Source organism: Lampris incognitus, chromosome 5, assembly GCF_029633865.1.
Source record: "Lampris incognitus isolate fLamInc1 chromosome 5, fLamInc1.hap2, whole genome shotgun sequence".
NCBI classification, from domain to species: Eukaryota; Metazoa; Chordata; class Actinopteri; order Lampriformes; family Lampridae; genus Lampris; species Lampris incognitus.
Genome location: NC_079215.1, coordinates 33,442,240 through 33,465,773, shown reverse-complemented (window position 1 = coordinate 33,465,773; position 23,534 = coordinate 33,442,240). Strand labels below are relative to the sequence as shown.

The 23,534-nt window shown below is 38.9% G+C and overlaps 3 protein-coding genes across 4 annotated transcripts in view; 2 read left to right on the top strand and 1 right to left on the bottom strand.

Moving 5' to 3' along the window:
- Window positions 1–1,018: 1,018 nt before the first annotated feature.
- scpp1 (secretory calcium-binding phosphoprotein 1) lies at window positions 1,019–3,878 on the top strand. The gene is made up of 6 exons (XM_056280487.1): window positions 1,019–1,075; window positions 2,576–2,617; window positions 2,715–2,753; window positions 2,987–3,046; window positions 3,222–3,528; window positions 3,736–3,878. The coding sequence occupies exons 1-6, from the start codon at window positions 1,019–1,021 to the stop codon at window positions 3,876–3,878; spliced, it is 648 nt and encodes a 215-aa protein (XP_056136462.1).
- A 2,734-nt stretch (window positions 3,879–6,612) lies between these two features.
- On the bottom strand, window positions 6,613–10,009 carry aptx (aprataxin). 2 transcript variants are annotated; one of them, XM_056280681.1, is made up of 7 exons: window positions 9,828–10,009; window positions 9,627–9,673; window positions 9,022–9,297; window positions 8,409–8,468; window positions 8,038–8,264; window positions 7,454–7,557; window positions 6,613–7,367 (listed from the first exon to the last, which is right to left on the bottom strand). In XM_056280681.1, the coding sequence occupies exons 1-7, from the start codon at window positions 9,955–9,957 to the stop codon at window positions 7,216–7,218; spliced, it is 996 nt and encodes a 331-aa protein (XP_056136656.1). In that variant the 5' UTR covers window positions 9,958–10,009; the 3' UTR covers window positions 6,613–7,215. The 2 variants fall into 2 exon arrangements, with proteins under 2 accessions (XP_056136656.1, XP_056136657.1); XM_056280682.1 differs by having other exon boundaries at window positions 7,454–7,578; window positions 9,646–9,673; window positions 9,828–9,911.
- Window positions 10,010–10,061: 52 nt separating this feature from the next.
- Window positions 10,062–23,534, top strand: part of dnaja1 (DnaJ heat shock protein family (Hsp40) member A1) — a 41,473-nt gene continuing 28,000 nt past the window's right edge. Inside the window, exons 1-2 of the mRNA XM_056280034.1 lie at window positions 10,062–10,161; window positions 10,724–10,875. Of these exons, the coding sequence (XP_056136009.1) occupies window positions 10,744–10,875 (132 nt within the window). The 5' untranslated portion in view covers window positions 10,062–10,161; window positions 10,724–10,743. The remainder of the gene's footprint in view (window positions 10,162–10,723; window positions 10,876–23,534) is intronic.

Genomic DNA, 23,534 nt, shown 5'->3' with positions numbered 1-23,534 from the left:
TTGTACAAATGTCAAGAGGGGATGAGTTTAAAAAGTCTAACTCTGCAAAGAAACCAGTAGAGTGAATGGCATTACAGCACATTTTTACCAGTTTTATCAACAACTGGTAAAACAGTGCAGCTCTGCCTTTTATGTAAGACACACTAAACTCCATGATATAGCTCCATTTGCATTAATAATTATTCTTCTGCATTATTGTGTACTGTGTAAAAAAAGTACTATAAACATACTTATATAAAAAAGAAAAACAAAACATCCATTCCGCCGGATACAAACATATGACCCTCATTTCCTTCATGAGTGGGTGACTTGTTTTTTCAGATGGCCACAACCCTATGGTTTAGTATGCTAAATTATATTTCACTCAGCGCAGTGTGGGGGTGGCAGAAACATAGTGAGCGAATGAAAAAAAATGCATTTGTGTGTGTGTGTGTGTGTTTATGTAAGTATGTGTTTTTCTGCTCGGTTGCTGAAGCAAATACACCTTCACATGTTGACAGTGGGTAGACACATCCGGGAGGAAATGATGCAACGATCTCAATTGAGATTAGTTATAAAGTCCTGTCTGGTTCCTTCACAAATCCACAAATCGTGTTCTTTATGTCACAGCAGCCAGCTTCCATACGTGGCACAGCAGAGCACTTGTAGCTTTACTTTGGTACTGTACATTAACCAAGGAGCCTTATTTATTTTTTCTTTATTCTACCTCTGAATCTGGACTAAAAGGTAACTAATTGTATTATAAATACGACAGTTTTTACATGTATTTCAGTTCATTCTCTGTTAAGGTATGTGGCGGGGCATGCAACTTTAACTGGATTCTAACTTTAGTCTGCTCAGTGAGTGTTTTCGTTAAGCCATGATGCAGTTTATCCAGATTTCATCGCTTACCAGCTTTCTGTCACATACTTTTTGAAAGTGAAATGCATGACTCTATTTATTATTCACAGACATGGCTGTTCACATCCTGGAATAAATGTGGAATTTAACAATATCAATTATGTGTGTCACTTGCAGAATGAAAATGACCATTTTGGTAACATTTTGCCTGATTGGAGCAGCTTTTGCCAACCCAGTAAGTAATGTACCCAGGGAACAAAAATCCAACTGATATGATAGATCATCACTGAAAGGGGGTTTGATAATCATAAATGTACTTTTGCATACTAATTCTTCTGGGTCAAACTAAATGCCAACATGAAGCACCTCATCCTCACCTTCATATGGCTCTGTGCTAATAGGGTTTGTATTTTTTCATATGTAATCAACAAAAGGCTATGTTTTGGTTTTGTTTTTTTTGTGATCTGAACACCATCTTCCATCCTGATTAATAAAAAAATCTAATTGAGCAAGTTTGTACTTTGTTGAAGGACGTCAGAAACGGCAGTTGTAAAGTTAAATGGCAAATTTGATCACCTAAAACATTTCACAGTGATTTGTACTGACCTTGTCCTTGGGGAGAGGAATGGAACAGAATTATTCTAAATATAAGAAATCTATTATGACTCATGTAGGACAGCTGCAAACACTGAAATCCAAGTCTTAATACCGGCGTTTCTTTTCTCCTGACTGGATGTGTTTTCTTCTTCAACAGATCCTGTACAACATTACTTCACAACCAAGTGAGCTAGAAGCAAACAGAGTAAGTGGTATATGAAATACAATGTAAGACTGAAAATGCATCTGGATGCATTGATAGCTGGGTTTAGCTAGGGTATAGCTAGGGATAACTGGGGAACTGAGGGGATAGCGTGATCCTCCCACGCGTTACGTCCTCCTGGAGAAACTCCTCACTGTCAGGTGATAAAAAAAAGGGTGAAAAGCGGCTGGCTTTGTATCGGATGTATCGGAGGAAACGTGGTAGTCTGCAGCCCACCCTGGATTGGCAGAGGGGGTGGAGCAGCGACCGTGACAGCTCGGAAGAGTGGGGTAATTGGCCAAGTACAATTGGGAGAAAACGAGAGGGGGGGGGGAACCTAGGCAATTGTTGTGATAACTTATAATTTTGTTCACCCTCAAGAGGACTCACGCTTAAGAGACTATTGTTTGCAGTGATGCACACACCCATATTGTGCAACATGCTGACCGGGCAATGGCTGAGACAAATGGATCTCAAACTGTCATGATGATTGTTGATGTTTACAGTTGCAGGATATCATTAAGTACATCCTAATTTTGTTGCTGCCATTGTTTTTTCCAGACCCTAAGTTTGTCCACTTCCCAATCATCTGAAAGTGACACCTCAGAGCTCCAGGTAGGGAATTAAACGTACATGAAGTTGTTTAAACGACTGCATGTTCAAATGATGTTTCTCCGCATGCTTGAGGCTTATGTCACAGTTTTTGTTTTTGTTTTTTTTTTTTTTTCCTTTTATTTGAGATTTGAAACTTCTCAAATTTGTGTTTTATTTAGGACACCGCAGAAAATCATTCACATCAATCAGAATCGGAATCAGAATCAGAAGTAAGGCCTTTTGATCCCTCAATCTCTCCTTAGCTTAATTAACAAAAATTAAATGATGTAATTTGCAATTACATGGCCATGGTCTCTATCAAATACATGTCTTTGTTTCCAGAGTTCAGAGTCCGACTCGTCAGAATCCACATCAGAGGACGAGGTAGGCCAGCACTCTGACAGAAATATCCACTATATTTTTCAAATGATAAAACATTGTATTATACCCTAAAAAATATGTACCTTTTTCCTCAAAACAGACTTCAGAGGAGAGTGACAGTCATTCACTTGAGGACAGGGTAAGATAAATTATTTAAGAAATTTAATCAAACAAAGTCAAACAGGATATGTCTTCAAAGAGGCCTGTGGCTTCTTCTTTTTTTTTTCATTCCTTGATTTATTTTAACTTGGTGGACTGTGTGATGACCTGCCAACTGGTTGTATGTATGTATTAATGTCATTCGTCATGTGCATGTGTTAATGCCAATCCGATTTCTGCTTACCTAATCTGGCTGGCTCTTTACATCCACAGGCCACTTCAAGTGCAGAGACCAGAGATGACAGTCTGGCCAGTGAGGAGAACATTAGAAAGGTGGGATAAGTCTTACATATTTGTGATATTGGGCTATACAAATAAAATTGACTTGACTCTACTTGATCATTCACGTCGTGTTCATGAGCTAAAAAAAACAAAACAAAACAAGTACTATACTTGGAGGGATTGTTCAAGAGTCACTGTTAACTTATTCACGTGTTTTTTTCATCAGAGTTGGATGCGAGTGTTTGCAAGAGTAACCAAGGTCCTGAGCGCCGAGGACAACAGCAGCATAGAGGCCCAGGACGAGTCAGATAATCTCAGCACTTTTGACACCTTCACCAGCACCGGAGCCCACAGCAACAAGAACCTCTCACTGGGGGAAACTCCAGACATCAGAGATAACAGTGATACCAGTGACAGTGACAGCACGGACACCAGTGACCTTACTGGTACCGTCGATGCCACCAAGAGCAGCGACAGCACCAGTAGTGAAAGCAGTGAGACCAGTGACAGCAGCGATACCAGTGACGTTACTGGTACCGTCGATGCCACCAAGAGCAGCGTCAGCAACAGTAGTGAAAGCAGTGAGACCAGTGACAGCAGCAACACCAGTGACCCTACTGGTACCGTCGATGCCTCCAAGAGCAGCGACAGCAGCAATAGTGAGAGCAGTGAGAGCAGTGATACCAGTGAGAGCTTGGAGAGCAATGCCAGCGACAGCGTTGACCTCGAACAGCGCAAAGCCAAAGACTGCTTAAAGGTGGACAGCACTGAATGTGAAAGTGAGGAGTATTTTTTTGAGAATATAGGCGATGATGCTCATTACTCGGTGGATGATCAAATGGTACCCGATGAGGATCATAGAGAGTTAAGCTTGCGCAGATGATGTTAAGTTTATTAAACCTATCAGTCCACACTGTGCATACCTGTGTATGCACACGTGCACCACAGTACTACTGTATTTTTTACCTCGATGAACCTCTATGCTTTGCATTGCTTGCCTGAGGACCTCTGGGTTAAAAGTAATTGCATTTAAAATATTCTTGCCTATTTGGCAAACTAAATGGTGCTGATTGTCATATATTTTGATTCTATGTAGAAAAGACATTATTGGTGATGTATGTAACGTAGGCAAATGCATAAGTACAATGTGACCTGTTTTAAGATTTGGAAATAAAAATGTAACAATGTGCAAACATGAACACTTGCATTTTGAGTTGTTTATAGTGTATGTATGCATGGTATAAACTCCTTGGCCAGTTAGCTCAGCTGGTTATGGTGTGGTGCTAATAACGTCAAGATCGCGGGTTCGATTTCCAGACGGGCCAATAGTTCTACAAATCAAAGAGAAGACTTCCATCATTTGATTTTTTTGTTGTTTTTTTTTTTTGTTTATTTGGGCATTTTATCTATGCTGAACAATTTCGAAGCCAATAACTGGATTTTCGTTGACAATTCAAAACATCTACTAGCCTTAATCACCAAAGTATCTGATAACTCATGAGTGAGGAAAAGGAAAACAAATCCAGGTGGGCCTGCGCTTTTGAGTAAATAAGTCAACTTTCAGATCTCAGCCCATCCTCAAACTCTTTCTACAATGTTAAGTATACGGCTCTTTGCTGTAATATTTCAGATTACATTACGCAAAACCACTTGTTATGTAACCCCTAAACGAGCCACGCGGCTTCGCTGAGCTGCGCGCCGTGGAACCTCTTGCTTCTCATCTCGGCGCCCATGTTAACAGACGTTACGCCTATTTTCTCTGCGTGAGGCGCGTGGTTCAGCAAAAATAGGGAAAATTATACCAGCAACATTAGATTACATAACTGACACCGTCCACCTTTTTCAAATTTAGAATGAATAATATAATTTGTAATTTATAAAAATAAACATCTAAACCGAAATGTATTGTAACGTGCATGGATAAGTAGACACGCTGGCCGCTGACTCACGGATCTGAGCCTTTAGTCGAGCGGTTAGCGATGTCTCCTGCGGTGCGGGCGATACGGGTTCGCGTCTCGGCCGCGGCAGTTCCTGTGGTTGCGTTGTCCCCCGAATTCGCTACAGTATTATGAAATGTAACATTCGATTATTGATAGCCATTAAAAAAGGCAAGGGCCGGCAGTAGCAGCAAACGTTTGTCTGTGCGGATGGCACACGCATGCGCGCCGCAGCAGTTCAGCGAGGCGGCCGCCACGCACAGGTAGCGGTAGGCGATGTGGACCAGGCCTTATGGAACAATGGACACCTGACAGACCCGCCCGGGTTGATCTGCCTGGTAACGTGGTTTCTTGGCAGGTTGACTAGTGTCTCGAATTTATACTAATTTTGCCCTTTCTGTTGCAGTCCTAAACAGTGGCTCTAACAGTTGGGTTGGAATGTCTCCTGAAGGTACTTTAAAGTGTCTTATGAAACATGAGAATACTTCTGCAAAGCATCACTCTGAGTCACATACTCTTCTCTACATTTCATCGAGGTCTTACATTATCTACAAATCCCCAATTCAGCATCACTTGTGAAGTACAGTGACTTGGAAGCTTTTGGTTCTCATTCATCTTCTGTGTGTAGATAAGACTCAATATAATAAAGGGGTTCCCAAACTTTTTCAAGCCATGACCCACCTGTGGACATACTTTTTGGCCCAGGAGCCACCAAATATTTTGAGCAGTGAAATAAGCAATACATTATTGTCACCTCGCAGGGATGTTGGAGCCTATTCTGATAATGGATGGATGGATGGATTTTTGTCACCTAACAAAAAAGAGAAATAATCGTATTTATATTGTTCATCAGTGAAGCATTCCCTTTTTTAGTCTACAGTCATGGCCTACTTATGATCAAATGAAATAGACAAGGTCTGTCAACATTAAACAATATTCTAGATATTTTGGAATACAATTAAGTCATTGCACTGGTTGCATTGACTCTGAGTATGAAAATGAATGCTTTCTTTCTTTTCAACCTAAATTGTCTCCAAACAAAATGTGTCTGTTGTGAACATCCCCTGACAGCCCCATGCTGTGGTCCATTTGTTGATCACAACCCTTAGTTTTGAAACCCACAGCAATAATAGCTGATCGTGAGATTCAATTACAACTTTTGTTTCCTTGACCCAGACTAATCTGGCTGCTTTTGCTACGCCTGTTCTTGTGGTAATAGGGTATAGGAAAGTCATTTAATTATGTCAAACATTTTTCTTTGCTACTTAAGTTAGAAGTATAGATTGGCCACAGAAAGCCAGCACTGGGGCTTAGTGGCACTGTTGCCTCGTAGTAAACCATTACAAGATTTGATCATATGCCATCTGTGTGGAGTTTGCATATTTTCCTTAAGTTCATATGGGTGTTTTCAACAACCAAAGGTATACGTATTAGGTGAATTGGAAACTCCAAATTGCCCTGAGATGGGATTGATGTGTGCACACTTTGTTGGAGTGGTGACCAGTCCATGGTGTCTCATTACCCTCTGTGCCCAATTCATGTTAGGACAGGCTGCAAATCTGAACTGGTTTAAATTGGTATGGACAATGGGTGGACAAATCACAAAATATATATTCTTACAAATGTTGAGTACTATAGTAAGCAAATTTGAAATAATCAAATACAAAAGAATTCCTGCTTGGCACATTTCCACAAGGATTTAAAAAATAAGTATTTTGTGTGTCTCCCATATCCATTTACAATATAGGTTCACACATTCTCTCCTCTTTATTTTAGATTTTTTTATAAGCAACACAGATGTACTTTCTCCTATTTAAGAAAAAAAAACGAGCTCTATGAAAAAAATTTGATACAATGTTAAATCACAAAAAATATTATCAAGCTCTAACAAAACATCTAACACAACTTTTTCAAACTTTAAAACATAGGAACATTAAATGCAGTCCCAATATTGCCCTGGCAAATAAACATGGTACACACTATAAGGGGCAATAATTAACATGACATGATGTACAATCATGAGGGTCTTCTTTTCAAATAAACCAATAAATGAGCAAATAAAATGCCATTAATGCTGAAAATGGTATTTTGATTAAGACTTTTTAACTTTGAATTCATTTTCCTTTCCACCCAAAAGACCGTTGCCCTGAATAAGTATGAGTAATCCTGTTACATGCGCTTAAAAAACATAACAAAAAAGATTAAAGTATTCAATACATAATTTCCCTGTGTTCAAGTCCAGAAAGACATGGTGGGACACATAGCATGATGTCCCATTTTTACTTAGGGAAAATGGGATTTCAGGTGGTCCTTTAGCCTTGGTAAAGTGGGGAGCTCTTTATGACACACATGACAAGAGAGAGGTTGCTTCAGCAACTCACCAGCCCCTTCTTTGACTGTGACCCTTCCATTTTTTTCAAGCATCTGAATGACATCTGTGAAAGAAAAAACAAACAGTATTATGTATTGTACCTTCAAAAACATCAAAGTAAAAACCAAAAAGGATAAACACTGCCCTCACCTTGAGATTCTATGAAATAGTCAGTTGTGAATGAATTCCAATGCTTCTTATTCTTTAGACAGGGAGAGTCAAAGTCTTGGCTTATCACATGAAGGTGTACATGACTGGAAAAGAGAGTAAGAGGGCTAGGATACAACAGTAGACACGGTGACACTTTGGAAAGAAGGTTCTGTTGTTTACAACAACAATAATGACAATAATTTAAGAGTGCCTTTCAAAGTAACCAAGGCAATTAAGCATTAAAAAGAAGAAAAGACTTAAGCCAAACAAAGAAGCTAGGCTAAACAATTAAAAAAGTATAACCAGGCCGAAGTTCAACAACTGAGTCCATAAAAGTGACTGAAAAGGAAGGTCTTCAGTCCTTTTTTATAAAGAGTTCAATGGACCCAATAAAAAAGTAAGTGAAAATGTGATCCTTAGTATAGGGATCTTAACAACTGCAACACCTCTGGGAGGTGTTGTTTTTTAAACCAGATTTGATCAGTGACCTTTATACTTCAATGTAAATTATAATGTCCCCAGTAGTAGTAGGGACAATGTGCCTTATTCAATCGAATAGTGCAACCCAAAGAACTTACTCTTACCTCATGCTAGGGATGGCATGGTAGCCACTGCGGAAGCGTAATGAACTGGCATCTTTACACTGTTGAATCATCTTGTCAGCAACTTGTTGCATGTGCCTCAACAGGTCACAATGCTCCCCATGTAATGCCTTGAGGCTGGGAATTGATTCCCAAGGAAGGACTAACCAGTGGTAGCGAGCTTTAGGGTACTTGTCTTTGATTACCACCACTCTTTCATCCTTATAAATCTGAAAATGTGAAGACTCACACATTTAGTGTTCGCATCGAGACATACAACAACATCTGCATTCAAAACTTCCATCTAGTTTTCTGCAGATGTCTTGTTTGAAGATCATGCTCATAGTAAATTTAATTTTCAGTACAATATCTACCTGCATCTTTGGGTCTTGCATTGAGGCCTTCAATCCAAGGCTCCAATGTCCAGTTGTTTCCTGAAATAATGTTGAGGTAAGTATTATTTTATGTCATTTAATATGAATCAATTCCTTTGTATAGCAATTCTCTGAAACAAATTTTACAACCTGCTTCATGGTAAAGACAAAAAAGTCCCACAGGGAACTCATAAGAAAACAATAACAGCAAAAATAAAGACAGCCAAACATTGGAGGTTGAGAAACAAAACCTGGTTAAGACAAAATGAGAGAGTAAGCCATTTAAAGTTTGGGTATGAGTTTGTGTATGAGGTAAAGGGCAATGGTCAGAAGTATGGTCCCAGGTTAGATTGGGTTCAGGGTTGACTCCATTTAAGATACAGACCCTTAAATTGAACGCTTTGAGTGGCTGTTGAAGCTAGAAAAGCACTATATGAAATGCAACTTGGTTGATTGATTTGGGTGAGGAGTAAAGGGTGAGATTGAAGACATCAGTTAATGCCAAACCAACTTAACTTGCTCACGCTAGCCATTAGGCCCACATTCATATCACACAATGAAATATCAAAACATACCAAAAATACTTAAATGGCAATGTTCTAGTTTGGCTTACAATGGTCAATGTGGATTCTGCATTGTTGACTGAAGAGGCGACCCTTTCTGCCGGTCTGGCTACTTTAATACTTGAAGCCTTTTTATCATTTTCTCTCTCCTCTGATGCAGGCTGACGTCTCTTGGTGCCCACATGGCCCCTATTGGGATCCTCTTTGAACTGTACAGTGTATGGGTAGAGCTGATTGACTATCAGGAGGTGCTGCCCAGGCTTCATTTTCACCTCGTTGCCTTTGCCCACCACAATAGAGTCTACACTGGTGGGGTTCCCCCCCAGCTTTGAAATAAGGATGGAAAATGAGAAACTGTGAGGCCAATGACTGTTGGTATTCCTTATAACATGGTTCACTAATGTGACAAACCTTAATAATGTTATTCAGTAAATAGAGGTACAAAGAGCAATTTAACAGTGAAGCAATTTAATGGTGGAGTATTGTCAATTTTGAGTTAAAAAGGAGTTTATACAAATTACATAAATTATTAATAACTAACGAGGTCAATAAGAACCTCATTACAACTTAGAGATAGTTGTTTTTGTTTTGTTTGTTTTTGCAATTAGCGACATAGATAGCCTCCTACTGAAAACCGTTTTCCCCCGTTTCTTACCTGTTTAACATTGACATACCTTTTGTTGCACTCTGCTTTCAATTCCACTAGGAAAAAGGATCAGATTTGTATTTATTAACGTTTGTAGCAACTAATGGCCTATATTCAATTTAGTTGCAGCTTTCAGAGTCACCTATCCTAAGTGGTTAGGTAGCTTAATAAGTAGGCGACCCAATGTGAATGAATGCAACGTTACAACACCTTGCTGTCTGGAGCATTTTTTGTCCTTAATAGTCGTTTCTGGACCTCGACCCAAGATAACTGGCTTAAGATGGGGAAGCAGAATTGGTTCATGCTGTTGTTCCTTGCTGATGAGCCAGCAGACGGGCATCTTTTCATCGCAGTTATCTCACCCAAGCTCAACCTGTACCAGTCCGTGGTTGTTTTCTTGAAGCCAGGCGCGTAAAGTTGACGTCACTAAAATACGCGACAGTGTGCCATTCCAGACTGAACAAGGAAAATTCTGGAATACAACACGGCAGCAAGTGGTTGAACTCTGTACTGGATCTACGACAAACAGATTGAGTTTTAACAAGTAAGCCACAGCTATATTATAATAAATGTTTTTCGGCATTATTTATTCCAGTGCCACTCTTCGTTCGTTGATTTGAAGAAGAAAACATTTGGTTTGCGTTAGCCAGCTAGATTAACGATGCATTACGGATGTCAACAGTTGTGCCAATCTCAAGTGGAACGTCAAATCAAGTGCTGGTTGGTGTTAAGATAAACTGATACTATCGTGGATACATTTCCATCCTAATATTTTTCACCCCTTTTCAACATTACATTTGGTAAATTATGTATTTTATGAAACCGAGACATGTATATAGGTAAGCTAGCAGTTGCTAGCCCCAGTAGTGTAAGTGATGCCAGCCGAATAAGTTAGTGATAGAGCTCTGACTTTCGTTTTCACTCCAATGATCACACGATCCACTGAAGTGAAATATGTGAGATGTTCCAAATGTTTTGTTTGTCAGTGTCGTTAGAATTAACTGTCGCTTGAACTTTAAATTTGGCAGTTAACGCCCTGTCTCAATGTTATCATACATTTTGCAAACTATGTTGCACCATTAAACTGTATTTTTGCCTCTACTTAGGTTATTGCTTCAAGGCAAACATGGTCAAAGAAACGGTCTTTTATGACACGTTGGGTGTAAAGCCTAGTGCCACACCAGAAGAGCTGAAAAAGGCCTACCGAAAACAAGCCTTGAAATACCACCCTGACAAAAATCCTTCAGAGGGAGAGAGGGTAAATTGCTATTTCTATTTTTTATAAAGATATTAAAACCTGCCTATGCCCAGCTTGCTGCTGTATTGCAAGTTTGTCAAGTTTATTTGTATAGCCCAAAATCAAAAATTAGTCCTAGAGGGCTTTACAATCATTGCAAATACGACACCCACTAACCTTAGACCCTCGACTCGGATGAGGGGTGGGGGGGTTGATATGGCTGGTGTTTTTAAATGGTTGTGCGTATATTACTCTTTTTTGTCAAGGTGGGGAAAAAACTGTTATTCAAAGTTAAACATTCGGAACTTTTCCACTGCACGGTACTGGCTCAACTCGACTAGACTTTTTCGTTTTCCTTTACTGGAAAGTACCGGCATTTTGGTAACTGTTACTACTTTTCTGGTACCACCTTTGTCGAGGTTCCAAAAAAAACTGGAGCACGTGCCAAAATCAATGCAGACCAGCTATACTCCAAGGGTACTGTTACGGTAATGGAAAATTACTCTGCGAGTCGAGTCGAGTTGAGCTGGTACCATGTCGTGGAAAAGAGACACTTGTCTTTATGCATACTCGATAATCCAGGTAAGAAAATCACAGGAAGTTGAATCAGTTCATCTGGACACAATGTTTATTGAGAGAAACATTTCATCACTTATCTAAGTGACCTCTTCAGTCTCAACTGACTGCATGTATCCCCACCCTGTTCAGTTTGTTCAGTGGACAGTTGGAGACTTAAAAAATTATTCCCTGCTGTATGTGATCAGTGAGTGGGCACTGGAAACTACAAATAAACAAAAACAGAAAAAGTACAATACCGCAAAAAATGCACTACTAGAAAGAAGCCACATTTTCCTTAATGTGGTAAAAGCCTTGTTTCAAGCAACAACAAAAAAAATCTGCCAATGGGGCAAGCAAATTTTTCTTGGTAAGAACTCTTGAAACTAGCATACAATTCTAGCCACTGAAAAACTTAAATCTAGACAACATTTCTAAATAAAATCCTTAAAATAGACATGTTTGGCTTGTTAAACGCAACTACAATGCAAATATGTTGGATAAAATTGCTTAAATTGAGTGAATTTGTCTTAAGTCACCTTAAAGTAAGTATTTTATTCTTTAAATTAGCTTGTATATCATAGGACAAATGCTTATGAGATGTTATTTCTTAAAAGATGAATATAATTAGTCAAACTGTCTTGAAATTAGATATGAGAGGCTAGTTGTGTACAGTTTACAGTTATTTTAATACACCGCCCATACGATCATTCCATATACATACATTTGAATTGAATGAACATAGAATGAATAATAAACATAATGAACAATGATTAATGAACATGGAATTCGCTTTTGAGCGAAATAAAAAATAAAACAAAGAGTAATACAAAGCAAAGCAGGCTAACTTAATATATCTTAAGATGCCAGCAAATAGGATGAGACAAAAAGACGCTAGCCTATCATCGTGACTATAGAACTCACTGAAGAAATGGAAAAGAATAATAAAAAAACAAAGATTTACATGTAAAATGACTGCCTTGGTTCTCAAATCAGTACAGCAGTTTGTAGGCTGTTACTTGATGAATGATTTCCAATCAGAAATTGCTTTCTTGTATGAGGGGTTTGTATTCCTGTCATGGATGGCATCACCCAGTATTTCAGTCTGAAGAACAGAGAGCAGTGTGGCGTTGCATTTTGGGTACATCAAATGAAAAGTGTAATAGCACCCCATTAAATATAAGAGTTCCTCGAGATTTCTGGGGACTGGAAAGCCCAATGATTGGTTGTGGTGGAAAGAATCAGGCTTTTCAGAAGGCTAGAAAACATAGTAAGCAAATGGAGAAAATTAGACACCACCACTTAAGCAGTAAGGCAATATCCATCTATCTATCTATCTATATATTATCCAGTGAGTCAAGTAAATTCTTTATGTGATGGTACAAGCCTATTTCATGCCATAAGCAATCATCAGGTGTCAGTAAAGCTACCCGGGGAAAGGACATTCACTGCCTCGTCATGCACATCACGTGCACAATGTCCAATGGGGAAGGGAGAGGTGCAACATACAAAAATTCCAAAACACGTGATCACTAATGGCGGTGAGACATTCAAAATTCAAAAACACATGATCGCTAACGGTCAAATGGGGGGGGGGGGTTGGTATTTGTCTGTTGTCATGATTTATTTATAATTACAAAATAAGTGCTTCTATCTATGTCTGCAACTGCTGGCCAATCTGTTCTTGTTATTCAATGTGGACATTTCTGGTTTGCAAATGATAAAATATTTTTCAGTTAGACATAGATTGCACATTTTACTGCTTGTTGAATATGCCCTATTCTTTGAGAGAAATTTCCAGGCGGTTGAGTAATTAATGTTTCTGTCCGCCAATGACCAAATATAACGGCTTAAAGATGTAACATTTTTTAAACGGTTGTTTCTAAAGCTACACGTGTGCATTAAACCTCTTTTTGAATGTTCCCTCTGTTAGACCGGCGTATAATTCTGTTATGACAGCGGATGATTGCTTATGGCATGAAACAGGCTTGTACTATCTCATAAAGAATTCACTTGACTCACTTGATTATTTGGCTCCTTATTTGTTGAGCACTTTCCCTACCATCGAGTGTTTCTTTTAACAAAGTTATATTTTACATATATATATTCCGCTCATTAGTTGAGCACTTCTGTCAACACCATTGACGGTTCCGGAAGAAGAAAAAACGCTATATATATATATATATATATATATATATATATATATGTATGTGTGTGTGTGTGTGTGTGTGTGTAATAATATAGGTAATATAAGTAACCAGTTAAAAGCATCATAGGTGGGCCTATACTGTGAATACTGACCCTCTCTGAACATGGCCCAGCCAATCACAAAACTATAATCAACCCAACTGTAACTGTCCATTTCATATACAAATACCATATATAAGCACTTTTGCATTCACAACTGCAATAATGTCATTACTGCCTTAAGTCTCATCGTCAAAATTTGGAAAAGAACCTCACTGCTAGAGTGCAGCTTCTTGGGGACTGCATTGGCAGACGGGAAGAGCTGAGGCAGGGCTGTGAAAACTGCCATGCCATGCTCCACCTCCACTGGTTTAAAAGAAAACACACATAGAGGCAGTATATTAATAACACTCAATGTGAGATCTCAAACTATTAGGTTTAAAATGTATGACTTGTGAACTCACCACCATCCAAAGTCCTTGGAGGCTTCATGGTTTTTACATTACACCATAAAACTGCACTTTACTGTAGAAGGTTACCCATCTATCCTTCATGTCAGCAATGTAATTGGCATTCTTGGGATTTATTATCCTGCACAGCTGAACCATAATCTGAAAAACATATCCACATGTAGTGGGTCTGACTCTGCGTTGTGTCATAAATGAAAACAGACTTTCCCTGAGATATGCATATGTGATCTGTATTTGTGTGCAGAGAAGCATTCACATTATGAGTTTCTTAAATGCTCTCATTCCGTGTCTTTCCCCAAGAAATCCCAAAACAAAGAGAATAGTCAATTCCTAATAACATTACAGAAATAATAAAAATAAACTACATCAGTGCCAAGTATGAATAAATTAATCTAACATTTTATTTTCTATCAAAATAATAAAGCTATGCATAAACCTATACATACCTGTATTTGTGTGCAGAGAAGCATTCACATTATAAGTTTCTTACATGCTCTCATTCCGTGCCTTTCCCCAAGAAATCCCAAAACAAAGAGAACAGTCAATTCCTAATAACATTACATAAATAATAATAAAAAATAAAATACATCAGTGCCAAGTATGAATAAATTAATCTAACATTGTATTTTCTATCAAAATAATAAAGCTATGCATAAACCTACATACCTGTATTTGTGTGCAGAGAAGCATTCACATTATGAGTTTCTTACACGCTCTCATTCCGCGCCTGCGTAATGAGTACAATCACTACGCGCACCATACAGTGAGTCTCAACAGCACACACTAGCCTAGCTTAACAAGGCACATGTTAACAAGGCACATGGCAGCCCTGTGACACACTTCTACACCAGTTAGCAGATTTACGCAAAAACACAACTGAAATGGCAATTCTAAAACGCAAATCTGTTGTTACACTGACTTTACGTGTTTTGAAGTATTTTTAACGTCATCTTTGCAACTATAAACGGCGATTTTAGAGAGAGCAGAACCTACGTACCTTCCCCCAAGAAATCCCAAAACAAAGGGAAGTCAAGCCGGTGGAAACCACACAAGTGCATTTCACAATAAAATGGTCGCTGCCTCCGCTTGGATACATCCCCCGCAATTTCCCAGAGAAAGGTGCCCACTCGCAATGTGAAAACCCAAATGAAACATTACTTATTTACAACATTTTATAAGGACATACTAACATATATTAGCAACACTGAGTGAACACAGGAACCCTGAAAACAAAAAAAACGCTAACATGTCTTTCAAAATAATAGCCTGTTTTTCAACCCATACAACATTCTCCGAAATATACCATGCCCTGTTCATAATACAGCGCAACAACATCACACCACTACATACACATACTTGTAAAAATCAACAGAAACACTGGCAGCTAGTCAAACAATTGATGACCAACCTCCCGTCTAAATAGAATTCTGTAAAGTTCAATGAATGTGAGAAACGTGGTGTTAAATTTCTTCTAAGGAGAGCTGATAGTGTGATGACAGCAGAGTGTTTTTAAGGGGAAACCGTTGTGGTAAAATTACTTACATGAACCACTTCTCTGAAACATGGGTAAGCCTCTAGAATCTTGGCTGGGATGTCTTGCTCCTTCACAGTATCTGAAATGATGGAACTGGACTGGAACACCAGGTCCAGAAGATGAGTAACTGCAGCTTGGTTCGGCTTCTTAGCTTTGTACATCCTTGGAGAGTCCAGTAGTGTCTTGTAGGGGGTGCACGATTCAGGAAATCTCAGGATTCGATTCCAATTCTTGGGGTCACGATTCGATTCAAAATTGATTCGCAATTCAAATCTATTCATGAGATTCACAATTCAAAATCAGTTCTCAATTCAATACGTTCATAGATTTGATTTTAGATTGCTGTTTTGAGTTACTTTTCCCATTTGACTGGTAGACACTTTTATAGGTCTCAAAGAAAAAAAATTCACACTGAATCAAATGTAAACGTTTACTATTCAATGTCAACCCTGAGTACGATTTATTTTTCCTTAAGTTCACTGTCAATAGGAAACCAAGGCAGCCCTGAGACAAAGGGTAAAATGAATACTTAATACAAAAATAAAAAATGATTGCAAAGTTAAACTGCCAAGTGCCAACCTTCAAATAACTTAAATTCAAACTTCAAAGAATAACTTAAATATTCAAATAACAAAATCAAACAAACAATAGCTGCCTGCTACACTCAGCTGCAAAGTGCAAACAAGAACTGTTACATTTAGCTGTAAAGTACACCACTGCCTGGAATGTTTAGGTTCTTCTGTAGAAACAGAAGCGGGTCTACATGTTCTGGAGTGAGCATACTCTGCTGTGCAGTTATTATGTCCCCAGCAGTTGAGAATACCCTCTCTACCGCAACGCTAGTACCAGGGATGCACTTGGCCAGTAGGGGAAAGACAGTCTCATGTGACCTACACCAGCTGAGGGGATCTTCTGAGAGTGATAGTGGAGAGGCCTCCATATACTTTTTCATCTCCGCCTTAGCTCTGGTGTGGGCAGATTTACTTAACACTTAATGTGTTTAAAATTACCCAGCTGTGTAGCAGCTACCATGTTAACAGCGTTATCGGTAACTAGTACCACATCGGTAGTTGAGAGCCCCCATTCCTGTGCAAGTCTGAAACATCTCGTTCATGTTTGCTCCTGTGTGGCTTTCATGCATTACTCTAGTTTGTAAAACACGAGACTCCAGCTGCCAGCCATCAGTAATATAGTGAGCAATAAATGTGACATATGATTGAGTTGCTCTTGATGTCCATGCATCACATGTTAGTGCCACTCTTGGTGCTTTCTTCAAGGCTTCTACGACCTTTTATTTTGTCGCTTGGTAAAGCTGAGGCACTGCTTTCGCTGTAAAAAAGCAATGAGACAGTATAGTATGCCTGGGCTAAATATTGTGCATCATGTACCGAAAGCCTTCATTATCAACAACGCTGTAGGGTCGTAGATCTTTTGAAATGAAATCGGCTATAGACTGAGTTATTTTCTTTGCCCGTTCCGAGTTGGCTGTAAGTTTAGGACATTGTTGCAGAATGTGTTGGTTCACAGAAACGCTTGCTGCTACTGGGGGTTGTTGTTTCAAATCTGTCTGGATGATGGCATACCATGAGAGTCCTCAAGTTTTTAGTGTTTCCAAAATATGTACTTCACCTTCGCTTTGCAAACCTTGCATATTGCATTAGTCTTGTCCAGCTTCTTCCCCTCGAGTTCATAAAATCCAATGTCCAAATTATTGCCTTCATTGCCGACGGGGCAGGTTGTATTTGTTTTTCACTCAAGTGCTCCATTACTCGCAGTCTCTCTATGACACACACTTCATTTCTGTCTTGCTCATGCCAAGGAGGTGTGTCTGGGCGGAAACCACGCTGCGTCATAGCACCATCTATAGGATTTAGCGAGCTAACTCATATCGGGAAAAAATCGAAATCAGCATTGTCGCGAGAAAATATGAATTGATTCTTGGAATTTGTGAATCGATTCTCAATCAGCAGAGATAGAACCGCAATTTTTATGTGAATCGATTTTTTTTTCTCACCCCTAGTGTCTTGCCTGGGTTTTCTCGCTGTCCAAGACTCCTGAACCTTCAGATTAGGCAACAAAAAAAATGTAAAAAATGTTAGATTAGGTTAAAGCGATAATGCTGTATTTTTTAACGTATGTCTCACTTATACAAAGCCATTCTGAATAAAAGATTTACTACATGCCGCGTAGAGTAAAGTTTACTTGTTTGTGCAGCTACCTCAACCATTCTGACTGGAATGGTTAAACAGGCTTAAACATCTCCAAAATGCAGTATTGGAATGAGTGAATGAGTCAAAACAATGCCTTAATAGGGTTTAGGTTCAAAGACACTAAACTATTGCTTTAACTAAACAACTGCAGTAACACAATGTCAATACACAGGCCTACAACTTATTTTATGGAGTCATAACAATAATAAAATACAAGTCTGCATAACAAAATTTTAGCAATGTGTACTTCCTTGTGGATTATAATATTTTCCCAAAAATCACCTCTGTAAAAGTACATTGAGCTGCATGTACAGTGTAATATACCTATGCATGTTTCATCACTGTTGTCCTTCAGCTGTTTTGGGGAGCTTGTCCTAACCGGCAAGTCTTCCAGAATAACAGTTGATGCACTGGAATTGGCATCATCACTCCTACCAGAATAAGTACTCACATCATCTTCCTTATCTCGACATTGTATTTTGACAGGGTGACCCTTGGGTTTCACAGGACTTTTCACATTGGAGAGGGTCTTCAACAGCTTCTTAGAAACATAACTCCTGCAGAGTACAAATAATGCATTTAAAAATGTACAACGTTTCACCGTAAATTTCAAATGTACACCGACAAAAATGGAATGGACCCAGTCTCTGTCGGGTGACCTGTCCCTGGTCATTGGGTAGTATTCAACTAAGTGTTTGCCATGGAGATTACTTCATGTTTTGTTTGATAGCGGCAGTCCTCAGAGGCTCCTACAATGTTGATCATATTCGTCATTGTATTTTGGATGAGGCGGCAGAAAAGCTCTTTGGATAAAGTGACTTCAGGCTCTTTTCTAAGCATTTTTTTCCTCGCCTGCTCCAGCTCGCTGCCCGAAGAGGATGTATTCCATACTGGATAATTTCAGGAATTAATAAATGCTGGGCCCGTCTGGCTTTACATGGTCACCACTTCCAGCGTTGATGGCCCTGGCATTTCAGTAGGATGTGCCTCCCCCTAAAATGTAGGAGTGAATACACATCAATGAAAACATTTAAATATTGACAAATTTACTACACAAAGATGTAACCAAAGTGACTACTAGAAATACACTCCAAAATACACTCAACATTACATTTATTATTTACAATAATTACTATCAATATTATTATTATTGTTATTAACCATTTCGCACGCAAATAATTTTATGCTATGGAGTGCGCATGTTACGTTATATGGTTCGTTATGTTTTCATTGGCATTTTAAGCTTCTCATAGTTTTGACCACCGCATTTGCTATATTTTTAATGTAAATTGTTGTTTCCTCAAAGCTAAAATTAGCTAGAATTTTCCAATCTTGTGTTCCAATCGCACCGGTGTTAGCATACGCGCTAAATGGCTGATCACACCGGTGTGACCGTACCCGCGAAAGGATAAATTCAGAAGATATAAGGCTATTCTAAAACTACAGGTATTATGTTCGCTAACTTACTGTCTCTTCCACGTGAGTCTGGAGCCATATAGCCCTGCGCCAAAGGAAATTTTCTGGACCAGGGAAGAGATCCCTGCTGTCATCTTGGGAGAGAGTAGGCAGTATATCTTCTCCATTATTAGCTGCTGTATCGTTTAGGGGGGGGGGGGGGGGGACTTTGTTAGATGGGATGAAATCTAGCTAAATAGCAAGGAAGAGCTTCAGCACTGCTAACATGACTAGCAAACAAGCTTGATAGCTAATTGTGCACACTAGCTAGCTAGGAATAGCAAACAATTTTTGTCTTCAACTTTGGTTAATACCAAAGTTGAAGACAAAAATTGTTTGCCATTGCTGATAGTGGCAATTGCAACATTGTCCAGTCCATCCATGCCACGCCAATATCGAACAAATTCGCTGTGTAACTACCAAAATTCCTCCGTTTTCCGTTGACTTGAATCAAGTCTACCAATTTGCCCAACATAACAAAAACGTTACAAGATTGAAAGGGAAAAGTGGCGCCAAGGTCAAACAAATGGATTGTACCAACTCAGCTTCCCACATAGGGGTGTGAGTCATTGTAATAAGTTTTAGTCTAAGTGAATTTATTCAACCAATTTTAAATTCAGTGCTAAAATGATTACATATTACTGTTTTAACTGTAATTTTAACATACATTTTAAAAAACGGATTTTGGATGTTCAAAAGCATTCCATTAATTGTGATAACCCCTTGAATTCGCTTGATGTCTTCAACCATTATTTCACGCTGTTGTTGCGTACCCAGATAAGCACACTTGGTGGTAGTTGGACACTTCCAACCATTGTGAAGAAAATTATTTGGCGGTGTGCTGTATGCTGTGTATTTGTGGCTTTAACAGTCTGCCTACTTGCCATTGCAAAACATAGCAAGCTGTCTGATGGTGGGATTGTTGCAGTATTGGAAAGGTTGCACAAGGACTTGGTTCTGTTGTATGATGTTGTGAAAATGCAAATTGGGAATCATGAACCAGAAGTATTTGGAGCATTAGTTTCATTATGTGGAGATGTTTTAGCTCAACATGAGTTGTGTGGCTTTATAGAGGGTGTGGGTTTTGGTTATAGTAAATTTTGACAGAGCGAATGTTCATTTGAGGACATGCAAATGCATTTTGATGAGGATTGCTTTGAGCAAAGAAGAGACATATTAGACAGTGTAGTGATGCTGAAAAGGCCAACACTGAGTATCTCAGAAACCAGTTAAAAACCACATATGGAATCAACAGAAAGAGCAAAGTAGTAGATTTCTCTGCCTTTAATTTAATCCAAAAAACACCCCAAGATGATGCATATATATGTATATGTATATATATACACTACCGTTCAAAAGTTTGGGATCACCCAAACGATTTCGTGTTTTCCATGAAAAGTCACACTTATTCACCACCATATGTTGTGAAATGAATAGAAAATAGAGTCAAGACATTGACAAGGTTAGAAATAATGATTTGTATTTGAAATAAGAATTTTTTTACATCAAACTTTGCTTTCGTCAAAGAATCCTCCATTTGCAGCAATTACAGCATTGCAGACCTTTGGCATTCTAGCTGTTAATTTGTTGAGGTAATCTGGAGAAATTGCACCCCACGCTTCCAGAAGCAGCTCCCACAAGTTGGATTGGTTGGATGGGCACTTCTTTGAGCAGATTGAGTTTCTGGAGCATCACATTTGTGGGGTCAATTAAACGCTCAAAATGGCCAGAAAAAGAGAACTTTCATCTGAAACTCGACAGTCTATTCTTGTTCTTAGAAATGAAGGCTATTCCATGCGAGAAATTGCTAAGAAATTGAAGATTTCCTACACCGGTGTGTACTACTCCCTTCAGAGGACAGCACAAACAGGCTCTAACAGGTACTATTTAATGAAGATGCCAGTTGGGGACCTGTGAGGCGTCTGTTTCTCAAACTAGAGACTCTAATGTACTTATCTTCTTGCTCAGTTGTGCAACGCGGCCTCCCACTTCTTTTTCTACTCTGGTTAGAGCCTGTTTGTGCTGTCCTCTGAAGGGAGTAGTACACACCGGTGTAGGAAATCTTCAATTTCTTAGCAATTTCTCGCATGGAATAGCCTTCATTTCTAAGAACAAGAATAGACTGTCGAGTTTCAGATGAAAGTTCTCTTTTTCTGGCCATTTTGAGCGTTTAATTGACCCCACAAATGTGATGCTCCAGAAACTCAATCTGTTCAAAGAAGTGCCCATCCAACCAATCCAACTTGTGGGAGCTGCTTCTGGAAGCGTGGGGTGCAATTTCTCCAGATTACCTCAACAAATTAACAGCTAGAATGCCAAAGGTCTGCAATGCTGTAATTGCTGCAAATGGAGGATTCTTTGACGAAAGCAAAGTTTGATGTAAAAAAAATCTTATTTCAAATACAAATCATTATTTCTAACCTTGTCAATGTCTTGACTCTATTTTCTATTCATTTCACAACATATGGTGGTGAATAAGTGTGACTTTTCATGGAAAACACAAAATTGTTTGGGTGATCCCAAACTTTTGAACGGTAGTGTATATATATGTATATATATATAGCAGCTGATGTGTGCGCGACACATGAAACAGGCCTGTACTGCTATGTATTAAAACTTTTTTTCCTGCATATATACAGTGCATCCGGAAAGTATTCACACACCTTCACTTTCCCCACATGTTGTTATGTTACAGCTTTATTCCAAAATGGATTAAATTCCTTTTTTTTTCTCATCAATCTACACACAATACCCCATAATGACAAAGTGAAAAGGGTTTTGTTGAAATTTTTGCAAATTTATTAAAAATAAAAAACTGAAACATTGCATGTACATAATAGGCCTGTCAGATAGCATTTGAAATTCGAATGTACATTCGAATTATGGTAATAATATTCGAATTTGAATATGAAAATATGAAATTCGATTTTTTGTAATATATTTTTTTAATATATTTTTTCCCCCTTATTAATATTATTATTATTAATGCACACACGTTTAAATGGAAATAAATGATGGTTTCGTGAAACGTATTTTATGAAAATAAGCATAGCCTACATCCGTAGTAAAACCGGAAATTAAAAAGCTCTTGTCAGTTCCCACGCCGAGCGGGCGGGCTCATAGAACACAGGAAATGGCGGAATCCGAGAAGAACGTTGGCTGTGACCCAAGCGCTAGCACTAGCACTAGCACATCTCCTGCGAGAGTCATTCATACTCCACAACATCTGAGAAGTTACGTATGGAAATTCTTTGGGTTTTGGGCTGTTAATGGGAAAATCGAAGAGAGAATATATCCACACCTCGGGAAGATGGCTCAGAGATACCTCGCCGTGCCAGGGACATCCGTGCGCTCTGAGCGTGTCTTTTCTGATGCGGGAAACATAGTCACCAAAAAAAGGAGCGCTCTCGAGTCTGAACACGTGGACGCTTTGGTTTTTCTCGCAAACCACTATTAGCACAACTTCTTATACTACTACAGTGAGTAGGACTCTTGATTTTATTTTTTTAAGCCCCGTGGGTCATGGATAATTTACTATGCCTATGTTACTTACGGTAAATTCGTTAACACCATCTGGCCTTTTCCTAGTCAGATTTATTTTACTTGTATGTTACTTAGAGTAGGCCCTAGTTAACATCATCTGGCCTTTTCCTAGTCAGATTTATTTTATGTTTAGGGGTGCTCAACAACAGTTTTTGGACTAATATGTGCGGACAATGTGCTGGAGTTGTATGTTGTCATAAATATGCTGTTAATAAAAACACGGGCTACAATAGACTTACTCTCTCTGTATTGATTTTTGGGGGTGATATGCAAATTCAAGGTATTCGAATGCCATTCGAACCTCAGTGTGTAATATTCGTTATTCGTTCGAGGCCTATTTTTGGCATTCGTTCACAGCTCTAGTACATAAGTATTCACACCCTTTGCTATGACACTCAGAATTGAGCTCAGGTTCATCCTGTTTCCACTGATCATCCTTGAGATGTTTCTACATCTTGATTGGAGTCCACCTGTAGTAAATTCAATTGATCGGACATGATTTGGAAAGGCACACACCTGTCTGTATAAGGTCCCACTGTTGACAGTGCATGTCAGAGCAGAAACCAAGCCATGAAGTCAAAGGAATTGTTTGTGGACCTCCAAGACAGGATTGTATCGAGGCACAGATCTGGGGAAGAGTACAAAAACATTTCTACAGCTTTGAAGGTCCCGAAGAGCACAGTGGTCTCCATCATTCGTAAATGGAAGAAGATGGATCCACCAGGA